The sequence below is a fragment of the Notothenia rossii genome (assembly GCF_949606895.1).
Source record: "Notothenia rossii genome assembly, chromosome: 11".
Taxonomy (NCBI): Eukaryota; Metazoa; Chordata; class Actinopteri; order Perciformes; family Nototheniidae; genus Notothenia; species Notothenia rossii.
The window spans coordinates 24,835,118-24,850,182 of NC_136910.1; the positions used below are offsets into that span (position 1 = coordinate 24,835,118).

The following is a 15,065-nucleotide window of genomic DNA, read 5'->3' on the forward strand; positions in this document are numbered from 1 at the left end:
GCTATTGGACTCAACTCCAACTTTAGTTTGTCTAACTTGATAGCTTTAGTTGATATAACTTGATAACTTTAGTTAATTTAACTTCAGCACTTGATACCTTTAGTTGATATAACTTGATAACTTAAGTTGATATAACTTCACTAATTGATAGCTTTAGTTGATATAACTTGATAACTTAAGTTGATATAACTTCACTAATTGATAGCTTTAGTTGATATAACTTGATAACTTCAGTTGATATAACTTGATACCTTTAGTTGATATAACTTGATAACTTCAGTTGATATAACTTGATACCTTTAGTTGATATAACTTAACCTTAAGTCAATACTACTTTAGTTTTTGGTTGATTTAACTGCAATGCTAATGAGTTTATCTGCTTAAATGTAATGCAGTTTTCACCCCAGACATCTAATACAATTTAACAACAAATACTGCCCAATATGTTTCTTGTTTTATTGAAGATACAACTTTATGAACCAAAAACACTGAGATCCAACTCAAGCATCTTTAATAAAAACAGATGAGTCTCAATAAAAACAATTTTGGGAACAAGAATAATGCATCAGAAGACAATCATCCAACAATCCAACCATCCAACGATCCAATCCAACAAAAGTAAAAATAAATCTCCATGAATTCAAGGCTTCATGGGGTGTGTAACTGATAGAAAATAAGTCCCTTTTTTGGGTGAACTACTCCTTTAAGACAGTACCAACACATGATGTCATCAAAATGGAACATTTGTACCAGAAAGCTTTTTTTAATAGCCTTGCCTTGTTCTTTCTTACCATCTCACTGTGGGCAGTTAATCATACTACCATAATACTTGATGTGTTATCTATTATTTAATGCATCCTATTTAGGCAATCATCAATACTCAAATATATTTTGCATTGCAAGTTATAGAAATTTAAGTCGACATTTAAGTTTTCATTTTGATGACATCTTAAACAAACGTGTTGGCATTCAACAATGTGCAGCCAGTTACAAATAGAGCAATTAACTAAAGAATAAAAAAAATGCATCAAAACATGTGCAATTCTAAATAATGCATCGCAAATAAGATTAAGTAAACACTGAAGTTTCACACAGTGTGGATAAAACCTCAGTGCAACAAATCCACACCGTGTGTGTTACTGTCCCCACCAAATAAATACACACCGTGTGTGTTACTGTGTCCCCCAAATAAATCCACACCGTGTGTTATGTGTCCCAAATACACTGTGTGTTACTGTGTTCCAAATACACTGTCGCTATACCCAAAATCCACAGTGTAAATATCCCAACAAATCCACAGTGTGTGCCCTTCCAAAGTGGCATGTAAACCTGCACAAGTCATTAAATTGTCAAATGCAGTACACAATCTACAGGATATCTAACCAAAATAACAAAATATAGAGTCCATTTCTCATACCAAGTTCACATTTTGTTTGTTCAGTTGAACTTGCATTTTCTACTTGAGTATCAATATTTACACTCTGCCTTAAGCTTACACGGGCTTCCTCAAGAGTCTGTATCTCAAGCGATGTAACAATACAGAATATTGCTGTGTGCAGTTCTCCAACAATCAAACTTAAATGGGAGTCCATTTCTCAGTCCATGACTCCTCCAATGTCCATCAAGTTCAGGGTCAATGCTTAAACTCTGCTTTAAGCTTACATGGTCTTCCTCAAGAGTTTGTTTCTCAAGCCATGAACCAAAGCAGTGCAATGGCCTCCACCAATGTCCATGAGCACCTTCTGAATGACTTCAAATGTGTACCTTATGCCTTTGGGATAGTCGATGTTGAGTGCGTAGAGCAGACCCATCAGCAGTGACACAGCTGTTGGAAAATCACTGACTGATGGAAAGATGATTTCTTCCTCGATGACCACTGCGAAACTGACAGTATCATCCCCGTCTGCCACTATGAGGATGCCCAGCATCATTCCTCTTGTCATGTCCTCCTCAGCATCTGTGGCCTAAACAAAGTGGAAAACGTGATAAAATAAACCTTTATTGATTCTGTTGTTGTGGCCACAACAGCATTAAGCATGAAACACACCAGTGGTTCCTAAACTTTTTATCTTAAGACACACTCCCGGGGACCCAAACTAATGAAAATAGCTGACCTACAATCTCACAACACTTCACAAAAAAAAAAAAAAAAAAGAGTATGAGCTGTTGAGTACTTAAAAACCTAATTTTTTAAGGGCTTTATTAAAAAAAAAAAAAAAAAATCCCACCCAGTGTGAAATGAGCGGTGCTTTCGATGAGTTCATTTATACTCCTAAGCTTGGACACTGCCATCGAGGCCATGCTGGTACGGACATACACACAAAGCCACATGTTGGAGCGGTTAGCGCTCAAAAATGAAGTAAATATTTTGAGGAAAATTGGAAACAAAGAAAGGGCCTTTTACTCATGATTGGTCCCAACCCACTGTTTAGGTCCTAAAATACAGGATACGTACAAGTAAGGGTAAGAATGGGGGCCTGATCTGCACTGACGGAAAATATAAATATAAAATAAAATATACCTGAACTTTCTTGTAAAAGTTGGACGAAACCTCTTTGAGGTAGTGGGGGATCCCCATCAACACAACGGTCCTTTTCCATTGGTTGGAACACTAAAAATAATAGACAATACACAACCAATGGAACAGCTTCAGTCAGATAACATCAGAATAGAGTATTTAACAGTAAATAAATGATAAGTGTGTGTGTGAGTGAGAGCTGCAGACAAAATTGGAAAACTATAAAATTGAAGCTGATAAAGCGGTTCTTTCTCCTAATTGGATGACACCATTGACCCGTGTGAAAGTACATTTGCTGTTTATAAAGAGCTGGAGAGACAGGGACTGGGAGAAGCCTGTTACTGAACCAACGCTATAGTAACATTTACTATAAGAACTTTTTTTAACAGAAAAACAGTGTAAAATATCACGTAAGCATACTTACATCACTATCCAGTGTTGTCAACAGCTTCTTCAGCTCCACCACACCAGGCTTGGCTTTGTAGATATCAATGAACCTCTGCAGATACTTGTCAAGACCAGCGAAGAGGCAGCCTTTCAGGTCAACAGTGGTGAGGCGAGCAAACTCTGCTTCAATCTAGTAGGCATAAAAGAAGCAAAGAACAAGCCGAGGGATTGGCTGTAAATTCAATATCACTGATATACTGTATGTATATAACTGTATAATCTTCATGACAGCAGACATTAGCCATTGTGTACAACATATCTTTCTATTCTTAATCAGCCTCCAATCTGATCTTCCTCAATCACATTTGAAATAGAGAAGTACTTTACCTGACGTTCAGAGAACAGTGCTGGCCATTTATCTTTGATGTCAGCCACAGGTGGCTCATCCTCTAAGATTTCCTTTCTCCGCAAAGAGAAGGTGCTGGTCATCATCGCTTGAATTTGCTTCCAATCAACCATCCTCTTCTTCATTTCTGTGAGCATTGCTGTCCTTTCTTCGTCAAGGGAGTGTTTTGTTTTTCCTTCCGGGATGTCTGGCAAGAAGTTGACTTCTGATTTTCTAGCCCTCTTAAGAGTTCTTTTCCCAGATGTGCTGGATGACCGTGAGTTGAGTGAGTTGATCTTGAGCTCTGGGCATCCAGCCTCTCGGAGCTTTTGTCTGAAGTTACCCATTTTAAACTTTAAACTAAACGTCCAACAGTGCCATCCAGCGACAGACCCTGGTTCCCTCAGACATGGATGTTTTTTGATGAGCGCTTGCGCCACCAAAGCATATTCCTCATGTTGTGGGTATGGGCTATAGGCATAAACCGCTTCTGCTATTTTTTCCAAAATGTCTGATTTCATGCATTTGGAGATATCAAGAAGGGTTCCATCCTTCTGGAAGGCTTCATTTCCTTCCCTTAACCTTAGCTCTGTATCAAACGCAAAAGTAGGGATCTGAAATGACTGAGGCAGGTGACGACTGCAGGTGGACTGGACTCGACTGGGGCTCGACTCAGGGGTTGTGGTTAAGCTTGCAGTGTCCAACGTTGAGTCTGTATGATAATAAAGTTCTTCTGTATGAACTTGGAGTTCTTCAAGAGGATGACTGTACACTTTTAAAGTCACTTTATCTTTAGGGAGATCTGACATGTTACTCAAGTTGCAAAGCTCGTTATTGAACATTGGATCTTGAAATTGTACCCTCAAAACTCCTTCCAATCCAAGCTTGTTTTTGAGGATCAAGTGCAGGTCATCAACCGTGTCGGGCATGTTCTCAATGGTGACCCTCCGAATGTCCTCTTCGGTTAGGATGACACGCAGCAACATGGTGAATCTAAAAAGAACAAAACAAATATACATTTTCTTATAAACAAGGCAAAGTAATGATCACATGTCATAGTAGAACCCCGACCTAGTAAGTAATTTAACCACATGAGGCCTATATCCCAATATTGGGAACATTCTGTGTAAATTACAGATCTACAAGCTCACTATGTCTGACATGTTGTGAGCTTGTAGATCTGCTATTTTCGGTGAAGAGATTTAGTGTAGATGGGAAAAGGACGGGGCTTCAGTCAACTAAGTATGGGGTTTTGCTGTAGGAGAGTGCAATGCAAGGCGTTGTGGCCTTGCCGTAGACTATCAATTTAAGATTTTGTTTAAACCCTGTTAAGATGTAAAGAAGGTTATTTTTTATTATTTAAAAACAATGGTAGTAAAATAATGAACTATATAAAAGTATAGAACATAAGGTAGAGTTGTTAATGAAACTAAGGCCTATAAGACAATTATTATTACTTAAATTATCCTGAAAATAAGCAAAAGGATTACCTCAGTGTAGCAGGAATGCCTTGGGAGAAATCAGGAGTCTGCCTTGCACCACGTAGGCTGTCAGGGGGACGTAGTGGTTCAGCTCTGCAGGGTCGACCACAACCAGTTGGGAATCCTCAGCACTGCAAACTTCATAACATCTATAGTGGTCCAGGTAACAACCAGAGAAAGGTTGAAGAACAACGAATGCCTTGTTGTCCACTATCACAATGTACAGGACTTGGCAGAAATCAGGGAGTCCACTTGTGCTTCCAAATGATACAAACATCCCCTTTACATATTTTGTTCCATGTATTAAGGCTGTTGTGGCAAGTGATATAGTGGTCAGATGACTGAATTTGTGCTGAATAGCTAGTTTGACTGGGAGGGGCACATTTTCAAGGGAATTGTGTGTTCTCCTCTCTACTTCTACTGCTGGCTTGAACAGGCAAGGCATGTCAAAATGGTATGCCAACATAAGCTGGTGTCTGTTGGCCAGAGACAACACAATGTTCTTGAAGTTATTAATATCACGAACAGCTTTCTTGAAAAAACTGTGTTTTGCTTCGAAGCGAAATGTCCAGAAGTCAACCACAGGTCCAAAGCAACGAATCAGATGGGGATAATGCTCTAGAAAATGATGTTTGGGTTTGAGTTTCACATCAGGAAATACATCTGTTAAAAGTTTCCTATGTTCAAAGATCTTTGCTTCTAGGTAACAGATGCTTTCATCTGTAAAAGCGGACGATGCCAAGATTTCAACAATGTCTTTCAGTTCCAGAATCAGAGACCATGCATCATCATTTTCAGGGACATCATCACCAATAATTAATGGCAACAACCTTAACAGAGTCCAATTCTCGTGGCCATTTCCTCCTATGGTTCCAGACAAATGAAAATTTACAGAAATGTTTTGAGGACAATTGGTTTTGTCAGAGTACTTATAAGGGAAGTACTGTATGGCAGTATTTAAATTATCTAATGTGAAATATTTCCTGTCAATGAATTTTTTCAAACACAAACACAGCTCAAAGGGTACAATGCCTTCAAATAGGTCGTGCAAAAAGTCAGGTGGAAACCCTGTTATACAATGAAAGTATTGTAGTTCATTTAGAACACATTCACGTTTTACACCATTTACACTTTTCAAATTTGTGTTTTCTTTAAGCTCAGACAGGTTCAGGTTATGTCACTCTATCGTTCTCAATACAAATGACCCACTTCTTACAGAACAAGTTTGAATATCTTTTCGACTTGCAAGGCAAAATCTGCAAAACTTGTCCACATTAAAGGACTCCTGAAAGCCAGCAAATGAATGTGCCCCCAAATTATCTGATGAAATGTATAGCACTGTGCCTCTGACACTGGTTCCTAACCTGTCGATGTAAATTCCTTCCTTTTCAAGCAACTGTAGGTCTCTCAGCAGTGGTTGAACAATTGGACCATAACCAAATGTTTTAATATCTTGACTTTTGCATAGGGCAGCCAGATATATAGTAGACAATGATGATCTGTCTCTTACAGGCAAATTGCCAATTATCCAATAGATTGCACACAGCTTATGTTTCTTTCTTGAGGTGCCTAAAGGGTTACAGATCTCAAAGTCATCAATATACAAGCCCAAAGAAATACTTAGATCTTCACCATTAACAAGTGGATTTTCTTTACAGTACGATGCATCAAAAAAAGACTTATACTGGCCAGATGGTGATTTTCGGTTTTCTTCCAAAACTCTGTCAATTACATCACCCCTATTCAATAACGCTTGAAGAACACGCAAGATTGGCACATAAACAAATGTTTTTTTTGATGAAAAATCTAAAACATATTCAACTGGGTTGATTAAACTGAAGTTTTCTTTGAAAAAAGATGACCTCCTTTTGTCAGTTGACAAAGACCCACCCTCTGAAAGACAGCTAAAATGATTTGCCTGGCACAAGGTATCCTTTACTAAATTTATAGTGTTTTCATCAATGGTACATCCATTCTGCCTTAATGCTTTATCAAGAGTATTTTTGTTTACCTCACTCAATAAAACACCAATATCCCTAAATTCTGTAACTATTTGCTGAACTGCAGTCTTTGAGACATGTAAAACAGTTTCCAATCGCAGAAGTAAAGACGCAAGTCTTGCTTGAACTTTATCAGAGGTATCCTCCTGCTCATTTACAATCTCATCCTCAGAACATTCTGCATCACTGACATCTGAAACCACTTGATCAGCCACAAGTTCCACGCCTAAATGTGTTTGAGTAATAAGCTCAGATTTCAAGTCTTGTAGTGTGGCATTGTTGTGAAAACGACTTTTATGCGAAGTAAAGGTAGTGTAATTTCTTGTTTCGTGAGAACAGTAATTAAAAGGGCAGGTAACTGTCTCTTTGTTTCTAAGATGTTTCCCAAGATGACCAAAGTACTGTTTTATAGTCACTGGATAATTGAAGTCACACAATTGACAGTTAATTTTAAGGTTTAACCCTCCAACAGGTCCATGATGTGAAAGTCCATGTTCTCTTAAATGCTTATTAAGGGATTCCTGTGATCGGAAAACTAGCGGACAGTCACTGTAGATACAGGGCAAAGGGCAATTTCTTCCATGATGTCCATGAATGGCTCTATAATGTTCAATTATTCTTTTGCGATTTCCTGAGTAATAGGTACAAAACTTACAAATCCACCGCATTCACGTTTGGATCTTGATCATGTACACCTGGAAAAAGAAAAGTAAGAAAGAATTAGGACAGAGATATTACATGGTAGTTTAATAAGCATGTTATATTTTCCTCAAAGCTATATATATTAGTGCTGTCAAACGATTAAAATATTTAATCGCGATTAATCGCATGAATGTCATAGTTAACTCACAATTAATCGCAATTAATCACACAATTTTATCTATTCTAAATGTCCCTTGATTTATTTTTGTCCCATTATTTTTTTTCATTTTAATGCTCTTATGAACATGGAAAAGTGGATTGGCTTGCTTTATGCACATGTTTCTTTTATTAGAAGCAACATGCAAACAGGGCAGTACAAAATACAATTATAAAGTTAAACCATGGCTTAATATTTCCTTTTTCTAAAGTTTGCTGTGAACATAGCAGTCAGAAAACGTATTTCAGAAACAATGAACAGTAACAGTTAGGTAACCAATAAAACTGAAAGCTGAAAGCAAAGAAGTTGTAGGCGTAAGCCTACAACTTCTTTGCTTTCAGCCAGCTACTCAAACAGACAAGCCTGTTGACATTTTCAGACAACAGTGAAGCTCGCTTCTTTTGCACAACATGCCCAGACACTGAAAACAACCTCTCAGAAGGTAGTGATGTTGCCGGTGCTGCTAAGTACTTGCGTGCAAGGCGTGCCATTTCTCTGAATCTTTTTATCATCCATTTCGTCGTATAGCGCTCGCCACTCACTCGAACCGTAACGTTAGCCTACTACTATTGGCCGGCTGCCAAACGGCGTGCCTATTGTCTTGTTTCCAGTCTAGCTAGATCCGGTGTGGTGTTGTAGTTTTTCTAACGTTACTAGTTGTTGCAACCAATTGCAACAGCATGTGAAAAAAACTACACACACAAATATATGTGTATATATATATGTGTATAATAAGTAAAAATTAAACGCATCCTATTAACTGTTGTCCGAAAAATTCTCCACCATGGTTTACTCATAGCCTATTTAGTGCACGTGCAACTCATTTTAACTATAGCAATTAAAAGTTTGAAGAACACAATTTTTTAATGAAATAAAAAAGACATTCTCAATACGCACACCAAACTGGGCAGGGGGTAATTTAAATTAAAAAGTCTGGGAAACAAACTAATCAACAAGTCAAACAGGAGGGAATGGCTGCGCTGTTTGCTAGCAGCTAGCTAACTCGGGCTGCTAAGCTGCTGTTAGCTATTCCCACTGTGAATTTCACCAAAAGTTTTGCTGTTCCGTTTTCAATAAACGGGCAACACGGACGACAAACTAATCAACAAGTCAAACAGGAGGGAATGGCTGCGCTGTTTGCTAGCAGCTAGCTAACTCGGGCTGCTAAGCTGCTGTTAGCTATTCCCACTGTGAATTTCACCAAAAGTTTTGCTGTTCCGTTTTCAATAAACGGGCAACACGGACGATAATGTAACCAATTAAAAAACGTAAAACATGTCTTAAATATTACTTGTAAGCTATCAATATAACATTTACACTCACCTTGTTAAAATACGATGTATATTCAGTCTCTGGCGTTGTTCCATCCACCGAACAATGCGCGCGCTTAGCAGGGAAGGACGCAAAACGTGCTACACAGCGTACAGCGTGATGACGCACAAGTCTATAACTTTTGTGCATTTGTCAACTCAACTAGACTCAACTTGATTTATCTTGTTAACATAACAAAGGGTCTTAATTGAGTCAACTTCCATGTGGTTGAGACGTTATCAATTAATTATTTTAAGTTAAAATGACTTTTTGCACAAATCTGTGTTGTATTGACAAGTAAAAATGAGTCATGATAACTAAAGAGCAACATTGGGTTTTACAGTGCAATCGCGGCTGGCTTCGGCACCGAGCAGGAACCCCACACTACCGGCAAAGGCAGACCGCTTCCAGTCAGCAATGACCGAACAAGCCTATAGAGCCGCAGCTTTGTCCGCCAGGGCGCTCAACGTCTCCTCGCTGCTGACCGCCTACCAGGCGGAGCTCTGCGAGGACATGACGGTCAAACCTGAGCCTGCCGTGTGGGACGAAATCGCGGCGATCACGGACATTTGCCTCCGTGTGCAGCGCTGTGCAGTCCAAGCCACGGGCAAAGCACTGGGGATAATGGTTGTACAGGAGAGAGCCAGGTGGCTTAACCTGACGAACCTTCCAGACCGGGAAAAAGAGGACGTCTTGGACATGCCTATTGTTCCCGAGGGCATATTTGGCTCCGCTCTAGCTTTGGATGTGAGTCCAAAAAGAAAGAGGATGAGGCTCTCCAGCTTTGTCTTCCCCGAAGGGTCCAGCCGCCGCCTTCAACGGCCCCGCGGCAGTCCTTCGCTCAGGCTGCCTCACGTCCTGCCCGTTTCAAGGTCCCGAAACAGCAGGGGTCACAGCTCGCCCCGGGTCTCCAGCCCAGACACGAAGCGAGGACGAGCTGGCCAAGAAAGTCTCCGGTTCCGGCAGCAGCCGCTCAGGCAAAGCCGGTCCAGACTTTTAGCCACCAGGCATTGAAGAAGAAAAGGGCGGCCTCCTCTCCTCTCCTCGATAAAGGAGCTGGGAGTTCCCTGTTCTCCAGCTCCAGGACACATTCCAGTGTTGGATGCTCATGTGTTTCCGGGGTGCAACCATGTCCCCATCTTCCCGCCGCCTCGAGTGATGTCAGAACGTCATCCTCAAGTTCGCGCCATGAGGGAAATGGACTTAACATCAAAGACAGCAAGTTCCGCTGCCTGTTTAAGTCACACAAACACATGTCATCACTATTGTTGTTTAAAAAATCATTTTCCACTGTCGTTTCCAGGCTTAAAGCCAAGGGCGTAGTCAATAAAAATGAAAAGAAAAACAATAAAAACAATAAACAGTCTGAAGTCTACCCCCCTTCTAAGAGTGGCTGCTGCCTCTCTCAGAAGGCGGACGATGGACGGGACTGTGAAGGCATCACCGCCACGCGCATGCGCAGTGTCGACCGGGGTTGTCAACCAAAACAATAGAGGGCCCCCTAACACAACAAATAAAGACACAGAGGGCAGACGACAGGGATGTGACATCTCCACTTGCTTTGAGAAGCGAAAAGTGGAGGATGCTCACAGATTCTGCTTGGGTTTTCAAGACAATAGCACAGGGTTACAGAGTCCAATTCGCTGTCACCCCCCCTCACTTTTCGGGCACTCTGCATTCGCAAGCCCGGGGAGAATCGGCCCATATTCTGGAGCAAGAGATTCTCTCGCTACTAGAAAAAAAGGCTATATATATAGTACCCTCCGAACAGAGTCAGAGCGGCTTTCATTCCAAGTATTTCCTCGTTCCCAAACGGGGAGGGAACGGAATTCGGCCTATACTAGATTTGAGGGCTCTGAATAAATATCTCAAAAGATACAAATTCAGAATGCTCACTCACACATCTCTGTTGCGTCTCGTGCGCCAAAACGATTGGTTCACATCAGTCGACCTGAAAGACGCGTATTTCCACATCCCAGCATATTATCCACACAGGAAATATCTGAGGTTCGCCTTTCAGGGTGTCTGTTACGAGTACAGAGTACTTCCCTTCGGTCTGTCTCTCAGCCCACGAGTCTTTGTACGGTGTACGGAAGCCGCGATAGCCCCGTTAAGGCAACAGGGTATTCCCCTGGCAACTTATCTGGACGATTGGCTCCTTCTCGCACAGTCGGAGCAAGAGGCTATTACGCGGACGAATGTCCTCGTAAAACACCTGCTCGAACTGGGTTTTTTAATAAACACAGAAAAGAGCATGTTGTCCCCAGCCCAGACTGTACTCTTCCTGGGCCTACGCCTGAATTCGGTGCCCTTTACAGCCCGCCTGTCAGCAGAGAGAGTGAAAGCCTTCAGGGCTTGCCTCGCTCATTTCCAGCCACGCAAATATGTTCTCTTCAGATCATGTCTGCGGTTACTGGGGCTCATGGCGTCAGTCATCCTGGTGGTACAACTGGGACGCTTACACATGAGGGAGTTTCAGCGCTGGGTAGCTGCCCTCTGGACTGGATCTGGACTGGATCCCGTGCGTCATGGCGCACGGAGAGTGATGGTCACTATGAAATGCGTAATGGCACTGCGCCACTGGCTGCAACCGACTTTTCTAGTACGGGGCGTGGCTATGGGTGCTGTCCTATCGCGGAAGGTGGTCACCACAGACGCATGTCTGACGGGCTGGGGGATTATATACGAAGGTCGACCTGTGAGGGGTCTCTGGAGCAGAGACCTCCAATGGTCACACATAAATTATCTGGAGCTTTTAGCGGTGTTCCTCACCCTGAAACACTTTCTGCCTTTTCTCAGAAGACATCATGTCCTCGTGAGGACAGACAACACGACCACAATATCGTATATAAACCGCCAAGGGGGTGCATTCTCTCCAGTTACACATGCTGGCACGCAAACTGATCTTATGGAGCTGCGGACGTCTCCTCTCTCTGAGAGCGACGCACGTACCAGGAGTGATGAACCTCGGGGCAGATCTGCTGTCCAGAGGTGCACCACTATATGCAGACTGGACTCTACATCCAGTAATTGTGAGTCAGCTGTGGGTGCGTTACGGCCGGGCCGCGGTGGATCTGTTCGCATCAAAAGAAAACGCTCAATGTCAGCTGTTCTTTTCAATGCGCGATTTAAACACACCGTTAGGCGTGGACGCGCTCGCGCACGTTTGGCCCCCTCTCCTTCTTCACGCGTTCCCACCCCTGGCTCTGATACCCCCAACTCTGGCCAGAGTGAGAGAACAACGCCACACACTGATCCTAATAGCTCCACATTGGCCTGCAATGTACTGGCTGGCGGAGATATATCAGCATCTGTGCGGGCAGCCGTGGCAGCTCCCGCTACGCAGGGACATACTGTCTCAGGCGGGGGGGGGGGGGCAATTTTTCACCCACACCCAGAGCGCTTGGCACTATGGGCCTGGCCCGTGAGTGGTATAACCTGAATACAGTGGGACTCCCTCAGAAGGTGATAAACACTATTCAGAGTGCAAGAGCTTCCTCCACCAGGTCCCTCTATGACTGTAAGTGGAGAGTGTTTAAGGAGTGGTGCCTTCAAAAGGGACACATCTCTTTTCAATGTCCTGTCGGGGTGATTCTATCATTTCTACAGGACCTGATTGATAAACACAGAGCTTTCGCTACGATCAAAGTGTACCTGGCTGCTATTGCTGCATGCCATGTGGGCTTTGAGGGAAAAACGGCTTGCCAACATCCTTTGGTCTGCCGTTTTATGAAAGGGGCTCGCAGGCTCCTCCCTGTTTCCAGGTCACTGGTGCCCTTATGAGACTTGGCAGTGGTTTTGGATGGGCTCACTCGACCTCCATTTGAACCCCTGGAAGAAGCTGACATGAAAGTGTTGTTACTGGCTCTGGCATCTGTCAAGCGAGTCAGTGACATTCAAGCGCTCTCTGTACATCCTTCATGCACTCAGATTGCCCCGGGGCAAACTAGAGTGTTGCTGAAGCCCAACCCTGCCTTTGTACCTAAGGTGGTTGGCTCATGTACCCCCATTGACATTGAGGCATTTCCTCCGCCACTGTGTTCCTCTGAGGAACAGCGGCCGAATTTGCTGTGCCCAGTCTGTGCTTTACGCACCTATATGGACAGGTCAAAAGAGTTTTGATGCAATCCTGTGCTAACCCTCATAAGGGCAAGCCTGTTACCAGGCAACGGCTCTCCCACTGGATTGTGGAAGCGATTGCTCTGGCTTATACGAGTCAGGGTTTGCAGGCACCAACGGGCCTGCGTGCTCATTCTACTCGTGGACTGGCTACATCCTGGGCTTTGTTCAAGGGTGTTTCCATCCAAGACATTTGTGCAGCAGCGAGCTGGTCCTCACCGCTCACTTTTGTCCGTTTTTACAGGCTAGATGTCTCTGCTCCAAGTGTGGCCCGCGCAGTGCTGGGCCCCGTGTTGAGACAGGGTTCTACCTGTTAAGTTCTGGTTGTTTTGGTGATTATCGAGATAAGCATGTCTGGCAATACGGGAGTTTCAATATCCCATAGTGAGACATCGAACGGAGTGTTATGAATGAGAACAATAGGTTACTTACGTAACCCCAGTTCTCAGAGTAACATGAAGTGAGATGTCTCACCAGACGGCCCTTCTTGCTAAGGCGAAGCGAGAAGAGGTGCTTATTTTGAATGACGCTGCATCATAGCGCAAGCTACTTATAGGGTGGGTGGATTCCCTGACGTAGACGTCAAGATCACAAGCCAATCAGGATTAGCGTAATGAGATTGATGCTTCTGTTTGCATACGCGTTGAGGCGCATCCCATAGTGAGACATCTCACTTCATGTTACTCTGAGAACTGGGGTTACGTAAGTAACCTATAGTTTTAAAAATCGTTTTTGCTAGTTAGCACCGGAAGTAGCATCAGCCCGTTTTCACTAAGGGCTAATTCTAACGCTTCTTGTGAGACTTGTGTTTTGTTTCGGTAAAAATGGCTCATATTATCAGGTAGCTGAGCTTTTTCCCGTTATTGGAGTATAAGACATTCATAGGTTTTTAAATATTAAGAAGCCCTCAGACGTTGTTTCTTGCAAGATGTTGCGCGAGCCCCCGGTACCGAAGGCTCTCGGGCTAAACAGGTTAAGCCAGGGCACAAAGGACAGGCCCGGGTCTCTAGCAGTGGCGACTCCCTGCAGGTATGATAACTCTTCCTCCTTCTTTCAAACGTCTTATCTCTGCTTCAGTTGTTGCCCGCTCGCTGAAGAGAAAGGGATGATAGTCAGGAGGCAAGGCCTCCTTTTATATGGTGAGATGCACACGCATTCAGGTTGGCCCGCCCCAAGGCCGGCTACGTCTATAGAAATCTCAGTAGGCGAATGCTTGCATAGAGGGTAGTACCCATAGAGTCCAGTAGAGGGCAGAGCCTGTGAGAGATATAACCAAATATATAAAATGCAGAAATATCAAATCATACCTTAAAGCAGTTGTAATCCCAGTTTGGTGTGTGTGTGTGTGTGTGTGTGTGTGTGTGTGTGTGTGTGTGTGTGTGTGTGTGTGTGTGTGTGTGTGTGTGTGTGTGTGTGTGTGTGTGTGTGTGTGTGTGTGTGTTAGGGCTGTACCCGAATATCCGAATATTCGCTCGTTGGAGTATCATTCGGGTTTCAATTTCGTTATTCGGATATTCGTTTTTGTTTTTTTCAAACTGAATTTATTGAAAACTCCAATATCAACGTAAGGGCTTGTGTCTCTTCGGGGGGTGCTAACCATAAACATTATCGTTTACTTTATCCGTCTTTATTTGTAGATATTACTTTTTCTCCGTTAATCTCCGTAACATTGTTTCCATAGCAACAACAACTTCCTGTCAACAGCACTATCTCTTCTTCAAAATAAAAGCATGTCCATACAAAATAGGAAGCCAAGCCAAATTACACTTAAGACACAACTGCAACGAAAGTAACAAACACAATGCAATATCCTTTTCAATTTCAAAGAACACAAATTTGATTGTATACGACGAAGGTACGTTTTAACCGTTTGTTTTTTCATTCTAATTGAAACAAACAAAAAAGCAGAAACGGGTCTTTTTTTTGTTTTTCAATTTTGCCCCAAAATGAAAAAACGGAAATTCAGCTCGTTTTTTCGTTTTTCTGTTCTTACTGTTAAAACAAG

The 15,065-nt window shown here is 42.6% G+C and overlaps 1 protein-coding gene across 2 annotated transcripts; it reads right to left on the reverse strand.

Annotated features, from left to right (window-relative positions):
- Positions 1-494: 494 nt before the first annotated feature.
- Positions 495-5,140, reverse strand: LOC307023969 (sterile alpha motif domain-containing protein 3-like). 2 transcript variants are annotated; one of them, XM_079657688.1, is made up of 5 exons: positions 4,781-5,140; positions 4,151-4,283; positions 2,943-3,095; positions 2,522-2,611; positions 495-1,964 (listed from the first exon to the last, which is right to left on the reverse strand). In XM_079657688.1, the coding sequence occupies exons 2-5, from the start codon at positions 4,274-4,276 to the stop codon at positions 1,659-1,661; spliced, it is 675 nt and encodes a 224-aa protein (XP_079513814.1). In that variant the 5' UTR covers positions 4,277-4,283; positions 4,781-5,140; the 3' UTR covers positions 495-1,658. The 2 variants fall into 2 exon arrangements, with proteins under 2 accessions (XP_079513814.1, XP_079513813.1); XM_079657687.1 differs by having other exon boundaries at positions 3,293-4,283; positions 4,781-4,920.
- Between the last annotated feature and the right edge of the window lie 9,925 nt (positions 5,141-15,065).